At 39.4% G+C, this 8,888-nt stretch overlaps 1 protein-coding gene across 1 annotated transcript; it reads left to right on the top strand.

The window, feature by feature from the left end:
• Positions 1-310: 310 nt before the first annotated feature.
• LOC131763707 (butyrophilin subfamily 1 member A1-like) lies at positions 311-8,087 on the top strand. The gene is given in 9 exon segments (XM_059076149.1): positions 311-389; positions 966-1,313; positions 3,783-4,064; positions 4,182-4,347; positions 4,729-4,751; positions 4,845-4,871; positions 5,694-5,720; positions 5,927-5,953; positions 7,429-8,087. Coding segments are annotated over 9 exon segments (1,638 nt in total).
• Positions 8,088-8,888: the final 801 nt, after the last annotated feature.

Here is an 8,888-nt window from a genome sequence, read left to right as displayed (position 1 = left end):
TTCTTCTTGAGAGAGGAGTTTGGAGACATTGTGGTCAGATTTATCACATCAGAGCATGGGCTATTGAGATAAAAACTGTTTTCTTGGAAAAGGGAATCAAAAGGTCTTTTTTGTGAATGTCAAAGTCTTCCCTGATGTTCCCTGAGAGAGACACTACGGTCATTTGAGCGCTTCAGGAGGCCATTTCTTAGAAGCACTGTGAACCACCTTAGCTATAATCTTTTTTACCTTGTGGGTCCCATTTTTTGTCTTCACTCCAGCTATTTTCAGGACCTCCCTCTGGGTCATACTGTTCTCTGTTCTGGGAAAGATGGTGTGTTCCCTGGACTTCTCTCTGCCAAGAGATCTCTTCTTTATCCTGCTTCTCCAGGTGTCCATATGGGGCTCAGGTGAGAATATTTTATATTTTCTATACCTGGATTCTCTTGCTCTCTGAGCAGAAGCATTAAACTACTCCATCATGTCTCCTATATACCTAGGTTAATTGCAAATCTTTTATTTTGATACAATAATGTATTTGTCCATATACGAGGACAAATAAATCATTATGTGATTATTTTAGAGGGCAGGACCAGGTAGAATTACTTTACTGATGTCTTGTAATTCATTTAGATCTCAGATTCTGGAGGAATGCATTTTCTGATGCCCAAGATCTGATGCAAAACACTATAGCTTCTTGATTTTCCAGCACTCTCCCCTCCTCCTTCATTGAATTTCCCACCATGGCAGTTTAAAAATCTTGTTTAAGATGAGATCACTCTGTTGGTTGTAAGCTCCACAAGGGTGGAAATCCTCCTTGTCTTGTTCACTGCCTTCTTCAGTCTGAATGTGTGCTACAAATTATTGCTGTATGAACGAGAGAGAGAATGTCTATGGGGCTGTACTGGACCAATAATGATGCTGTGCTCTAAAACGTCCAGGGAGGGTATTCTGATATTCTTTTCACTTGTGGCTCTATTCCACAGATTCCTTTTTGGTGATTGGTCCCTTGGAGCCCATTGTGGCCACGCTGGGTGCAGACACGGTGCTGCCCTGCCGCGTGTCCCCAGCCGTGAGCGTGGAGAATATGGAGATCCGGTGGTTCCACTCCCAGTTCTCAGATGCTGTGTATGTGTATCAGAATGGAACGAAGCAGGCGGGAGAACAACTAGTAGATTTCAAAGGGAGAGCAGAGTTGGTGAAAGACTACATCACTGAGGGAAGAGTAGCTGTGAGAATCCACAGCCTCTGGGTCTCAGACAATGGGATGTACAAGTGTATTTTTTAAAAAGGAAGTGATTTTGAAGAAGCCCTTTTGGAGCTAAAGGTGATAAGTGAGTAATATCTGAGAATACATATCACTCTAAGAGAAATCTAAGTGTTCTGTACTTGATTTTGGGGAGGAGGATGGTGAACAAGACAGAAGCAAAAAAGCAGTTATCCTTAGAGCTGGTCAACATCTTAGACAGTGGATTTAACTCCAAATCCTTTTCATCTATTTATACATTTATTGTGCTGTACTTTAAAATTAAACTATTTCCATAAGTATCTACCATAAAAATTGATCATTTATTTCCCTCTACGTTTCTCCTCACGTATTTTGAAGGAAGGCACCATGATTAGCAAAAAGTACCATTACTCTCAGAGACCAGAATTCCAGCTGGGTACCATGATGGACAAGAGGCTTAACAGGGAGTGTTAGTGGTCCGGAACCAAATCCACTGTTTGGAAGAAGTGACTGTGAGGGTTTGACAGAGTAGACTGAGGTGCTGTTTAGTTTTGCTTATTTTTTAATTTCACATTCATAGACTCTTTTATGTCTGGCTTTTTTTGTTGTTGTTGTTCACCATTATGTTTGAGATTTTTCTATGTAGTTAATTGAATGTAGCTGTAGTTCATTTCTATCTCTTTTTATTGTTTTGCTTTTTACATTTAGATCTTTCATCTATAGAAATGTATTTTTGGTATAAAGTTTAATGAAAAGCTCAAAATACTTTTTCGTAATGTATATATTCACTTATCTCCATACCAGTAGTGAATAGTGTAGAAAATCTCCACCAGTTTTCAGTGCATTGTTTCCCATAAACTTCTCATAGGCACCAGGGTAAGTCTAAATTTTCTGTGTGGTTATAATGATTTATCTGTCTATTTCTTTGGTGTTTCCATTTCTAAAGCTATATACCCTCTGCCAAGACAAACATGTTGTTTCTTTTTAGTTGTCATGTTTTTCTCATACTTTGACTATGTTGGGCCTACCTTAAATTAATACTTCTCATTTAATATCATCTGACAAGAAATCTATATACCCATTTTATCCATCTTCTTTATGTATAACTTTAATGGAAAAAAATCTAATCCATTAGATCTTGAAGGAAAGAGTGACAAACTCTCCTGAGCCATGTAACTGTGATCTCACTTCAGTATCCTCCGAATAAGAGGTCAAAGATTTCATAGTCATGGAAATAATCTCATGCAGGTGACAGCATTTTTCAGTACCTTTCCCATAACAGTTCTTTGACTTAGTGGTGTAAAGACAAGTCCAACCTTTAGAAGCAGTTGTTTGATTATATATCCATGCTTATCTTTCACTCATTTAAACTTTGTCTATTACAGCCACTTCTAATGCTCAGAAATGGGTATTCCTTCTTTTTCCTCTTTCTCAACATAGATGTAGGTTTCATCTGCTTATGTCAACTTGGAACTTCAATGATTGTATTCTTCCAGGAAATGCAAGATCTATTTGGTTTATTAGTTCTTGCTTCCTAGGCTTTGATCTGTTCCATTTCGCTCAGGAGCAGTTTCACTCACTTATGTTTATTTCCTTTTTTCAAGAGAATTGGCAGCTCCCTCAGGCAATTCTGAGAAGATGGATTGTCTTTCAGACGGCTTTCTGTTTTCCAGAAGTATATTCCCCCAGGAAGGTAAGGGATTGGTCGTTGAAATTATTAGCTCTATTATAATTTTTAGCCAAAAAAAGATGATGTAGCTGAGGTTCCTAATATATTTCCCACAACTGAGAAACTAGAATAGGACTGAGCTTATGGTGGTTCCATACTTTGTGATATCAAGTTTTTAAAAAACAAAATAATATAAGTCTTAGAAGTTAGAATAGCCATCATTCTTGAAGAGACAGTGAATTCATCAAGTATTCTGGTGCTGTTATATTTTGATATGGGTGTTGGTTATATGAATCTACTAGCAGATATAGCCTGCGCGGAGTTGAAGAAGAGGAGGGGTAGTGGAAGGAAAAGAAAGGAGTGAGAATGGAAAAGTTAAAAGATCTTGACTTTCATGGACTCACTTCACCTTGTTACCTTCATGTTTTAGATAATCTTTACTCAGTGGAAGAAAGAAAATTTGGAAAAATGACAAAAGGAGATTGTTTAAGGAAGTGACTACATGTAGTCTCAATTTAAGCACAGAAGAAGTCTTCCTTGAGACTCCAATAAATGGAATAGACATATGATATAGATACAGAATAGATATAGATATAGTGGCAACATGTCTACATTGGCAAATTTTACTCTGTTCCTTCCCTATTATCCTTCTATGGCCAATTGCAGATATGCTTGTGTAGAGGAGATATGACAGGCATTGGTATAAGTTCCACTATCAGCTTCAGTGTTCTTGTAATTTTTGAACTTCAGATACCCATTTATCTCATGGGAAAAGAAAAGAACCCCCTTCCATCCACAGAGAGCTATGGTGCTTTGTCCATCTTCTCCCACTGGTGTAGCTGTGAAACACGAGGAGCTTTTGGACAAAAAAAGTCCAAATCTCAGATGAATGACTTTCCTCTCCAGGCTTGGTTTCTGGTCCTCATATTTTCATGGTGGGTCCAGAAGATGAAGGAGTAAGGCTGAAGTGCACAGGCAAGGGATGGTTTCCCCAGCCTGAAATACAATGGGAAGATGCAAAGGGAGAGAAGATCCCATCTCTCTCTGAAGATGAGACACAAGATAATGATGGGTTGTTTCAGATTGAGGCATCCCTTCTTGTGAGAGACAGCTCAAAGACAGAAGTGTCCTGTTCCATGAAGAACCCTTTCTTTTGACAAGAGCAAGTGGAAACCATTTTTATCCCAGGTCAGTGTTGCTCATTTGGGGGATAGGACAGGAGTAAGGAGGGGATATTTAGGACCTGGGATGGGCTAGACTTGCTTTGTGTATGTTTTTAATCAGGTTTGGGGGGTCCTGTGTTAGAACCCTTCTTCCCTAGGACCTCTCCTTGGAAGGTAGCATTCGTTGTGACTTTGGTGATACTTGGGGTTTTCGTTGGTGCTGTTGTGTATTTGGCTCGGAAAGAACGACAGAAAAAGAAGAAACTATCAGAAGTCAAGAAGGAAAAGGAGAAAGAAAGTAAAGCCAAAGGCAAAAAACTGTGAATCAGACTTGGTGGGGATCTGTGAATTTATGGGTTTGTTAACATGATTGTGCATGTGGATGGCATCTTTTGGGAACAAAGAGATATATGTAAGGATGAGTTAGAGCGCCAAGACCTCCAACAAAACATGGAGCCCAGGACCTCCATGAGAAAAAAAGAAATAGTATTATAAAGTTCACTGGAGAGAGAAAAATCACTGGTATAAACATAGAGTTTTTTTTTTAATGGTCATAATAATTCTCAATTAAGGTATTTTTTTGTTTGTTTTAGGTATATGGAAGTAGCACTTAGGATCTGGGCTTAGTATCATAGTCTAGAAAATATTTATTTTCTGTTAAATCCATTTTGTTATTTGCTTTCCTTTTTGGAATCATTTGAGAAAGAGCTTGGTAAGTTTTCCACTTTCTTTGCTCTAACAGAGGAAATAGAGTCATTACTGTATGCTGTATGTCTGGTCCCTCACAGGCTGTTAGTCCTTTCAGCCAGAAGGAAGAAACGGTATCAGCAAGGTGAGTTATACTGATGTTATGGTTGGATGAACCATTTCATCAGCCCCTCTGTTCTGGTCACCTCCTATTTACCTTGTTGGTGAGGGAGGGATCCCATACCCTAAACAGTATAAGATGCTCAAACACATGACACCCAACACTGGACAAAAGAGATTGACAGCAGTTTTTTAGTCACATGTACTCACATCCTGGGGGAGGAAGAAACCTCACGCCATGCAGGACCGCATGGAGGTGCACTTGGGAGCAGAACGAATTAGCAAGGTCTGTAGGAGCCAGGCTTTTCAGCAACAGGAGAATGAGGTGGGCCTGTTTTCTGTGTAAGTAAGTAATTGGCTTGTTTGAATGATTTTTGCAGGCTGACAGGGAGGTAAAATTCATTAGGTTGAAGACCAGCTGGGGGTTCAGCTGTTTTGGCCAACAGGGAAATAAGCTGAGAGGGGGAGCTTTTCCTGCTGGGTGGAGGGCCTACCTGGTGAGAGCAGAACTCACAATTAGGCATTTGGAGCCCTGTGAAGCTCAAAGGTAGCAAGGCAGCACATAGAATTTTAGGCTTTCCAATACACTCTCACAATTTAAGCCTACTTTTCCTTTCTCCCCGCAAAAAACCAGACCCTCATATTTTATCATAGATGTAGAATGTGGAAAATGTGAGAAATAAAACAGGAGATGTAAAAGAGGGCAAGTACATCAGAATTGTCATTGAGATAATGAACGCAGAAATATAGTACTAAAGCCCTCAGATTTCATGTGATCACTGCAATTTCATACTCTGAAGTGGCATTCCAATGAATGAGAGAATCTAATTCCTTTGTTTTATTTCAGACTGGAGAAAAGCAGAGTTATATGCTGGTGAGTAACTGATGTTGTCTTGGGGCTTCAGGTACTTCAGGATTTCATGAGGCATTTCCAGAGAATTTTTCAGATAGGTGCCATCATCTGGAGATTTTACTTTGAATCTGGGAGTCCAAAAAACTACAAGAGGTAAAGGGATAAGCACCTCACTAGTTCAGAGGACACGTCCTTAGCATATTTTCCCCATATGAGTTTCTTTTTAGACTGGAGAAAGGAACAGTTCAAAGCAGGTGAGTGCCCTTACTATTTTGTCTCACTTAATCTCTTTTATACAAATGAGAAGCTACTCTATTTGTATAAACTCCCAGTAATACCTAACTGGTTATTCATTTCATGGCTTTCACTTCAATCTCATGCAGAAATGTTAACAGATTTCTTACTGATCTGACACCATTCATTCATCAGCATAAAATTATACAACTATTTATTCAGTGCCAAATAAATAAAGTGAAGCTGGTCTCTAACTTCACGGGAAAGCGCATGTACAAACTGTGATGAATCTTATGAAGGAATAAAAGATTGCCATGAGAAAAAAATCGTGGATTAAAGGAATTACCCCGAGGAATTGATATTTAATCTGAGACTTAAGTGATACGGTAGATCTATTCATGTGAATAACATTGAAAGAATAGTTCAGCCAGAAGGAAGTCTATTACGTACCCAGTCTGAGACACAGAAGAGCTTGTTGCATCTCAGTGGAAAAATGGCCCCTGACCATCTTCGGGTCTTTCCAGAATTAAGAGTCGACTCTCTATTTCTATTGCTTGCTACTTCACTCTGAATATCCCTGTATCCACACACATTTCCTAGTTAAGTTAATCCTCCGAAAATTAAAATATATTATAATTGCTAACATACAAATTCTTATGAGAAAAATTTTAATTATTGAAGATGTTTGGTTTGACAAGAAGCAGATTAATTACTACTAGTATTAGCACTATTGCTACTATGAGTACAGGTATTAGTGTTACTACAACCATCAGAAGCTAAAATTTACCAAGTGTTCATCATGGACAAGATGTAGTACTAAGTTCTCTACACATTATCTCGTTGACTTTTCACACTAGTCCTGTATGTACTGATGTACCATAATGATGTACATCTTCATGAGATAAAGTGGGACAGAGAGAGACAAAGTAACTTCAAGATCACTGCTACTAAAGACAGAGTGATTATCAAAATTCAGCTCTTTCTGACCACAGAGCCTGGGATTTCAACCACTAGAAATATAATAAGAGTGTATGAGAAGTAGATGACTTAGATTTTACATAAGCCTAGAGAAAAATGACACCGAAGAAGCTTAAATGAAAGTGGGTACACTGTGATTGGAAATAAGGCATGGCTTAACTATTAAGAGCAAGCAGTAGAGCAACCAGCATTTGCAGGAGGTTAGAAAAACACCAACTTGAAATATATGATCCTGGAGATTTTCAGATGAGACAGACTTCTTGGCTAACTGGTCTCAGCCTGTCTGGAACACATGGTTACCCAAGGTCCTATCCAACCCTGGCCTTCTATGATCTACGCATCGTGTGTCTCCTATGAATGAACATAGGATAGAACGTGCATTGTTTTACCTAATCTTCCATTTCTCTCCCTCTTGTTTTTCTTCATTCTCCTTTCCCAGTAATTTGCATCTTTCCTAAAACCAACCAGTCTCCACTGTGGAATGACCTTTATTCCCCCCGCCCCCCATACCTTACAGTGGTTTTTACTCTGGATCCAGCCACAGCTCATCCCAACCTCATCTTATCTGAGAGCAGAAAACATATTTATTCAAAAAAGAGTGTTTCTCAGAATGGTGACGCCCCAGCACACCAAGAGCAAGGGGAGTCTGAAGCCATCTTCAGTGTTCTGGGCAAGGTTTTTCTTACTGTGGAGAGACAATACTGGGAGGTAGAAGTAAATATTGGGACAGAAGTTGGATCTAGAACTAGATGGGCTCTGGGTGTTTGCTCAGACACAGCAAAGAGAGAGGGGTGGTTTGTAGAATGTCCAGAGAAGAATTTCTGGGTGGTGGTATACAAGGCAGGAGAATTCACATTTCCCACCTCCCAGAGAAAGTGTCTGTCACTGAGGCAGCACTCCTGCAGGATAGGAGTTTTCTTGGACTGGGATGCTGGGAATGTGTCCTTTTACAATATGATCGATGGGTCCCACATCTATTCTTTTACTGGAATCACCTTCTGTGGGACCCTTCATCCTTATTTTAGCCTTCAGGGTGCTGGTGCATCTTTGACCATCTGCGCAGCTTCAGATCACACTGAAAATTGTCCTGATTCTTCTCCAAAGACCTCTCTAACTCATTTAAGTAGTTGTGATACAAGCGTCCCCCAAGAAACTAACTCTCTATTACCTCCATAAGAAGTGACGTGTCAGCACCTCTCTGCCTCTGCTCAAGCTTCTTATAGGTATGTTGTCCAAGAAAGCTCTTCTTCTTGAAGAGTAGGTCTTTCTCACTAGGTATAAATCGACTCCTTTCAAAGAAAGGTAGAGGGAGAAAGAGAAATGGCACAGCTAGAAAATGTCTGGGGGAATTTCCTCCAGTGTTCCCTTTGGGGAAATACTCTTTCTGGGCAGCACCGATTTGTCACGAGAAAGCTCCAAGTTAATTCATGGGCCTTTCTTCAGTCCTGGTACTTACTGTGTTTTGAAGTAAATATGTTTAAAGCTACATTTAAAGAGAAAATCTCTCTTCTTACTATTTTTGTTATCAAATATGCAGGAGGGAGTGATGTTTAAAGGGAAGGGTCTCAGTTGAGCAGTACTGTTGGAGATACACACAGAAATCTGTTCAAGTCTTTTAAAAGTTAATGGCTCAGCTTGTTCTTTCTTCAGACTTTGGTGTCCATCCACTTCTAAACTTGGACTTTGCCAAGGTGTGTTGAAGACTGATAAATAACTGTAAAACCATTTGAGGAGAACAAGCCTCCTGGGAAGGAAGAGCCCTTTTTTAAAAAAAAAAACAAGTTCTTACTGGTCAGCAAGTCCAGAACTGTATGTGAATAAAAAAGGAATGGATATTACAATTTATGTTTTCAGAGGAAAAAAAATCATCAAATAGGAATTAAGAAACATCCTCAGCCTTCATGAAGAAAGAGTCATCATTAACACTGCCTTTTTTTTTTTTCTTTCTGACCAAGTTCTTCCTGCTCTTGAGGGTTT

This window comes from Kogia breviceps, chromosome 10, assembly GCF_026419965.1.
Source record: "Kogia breviceps isolate mKogBre1 chromosome 10, mKogBre1 haplotype 1, whole genome shotgun sequence".
Lineage (NCBI taxonomy): Eukaryota > Metazoa > Chordata > Mammalia > Artiodactyla > Physeteridae > Kogia > Kogia breviceps.
Note: the sequence above shows the minus strand (reverse complement) of the source record. Positions and strands in the feature narration are given on the sequence as shown.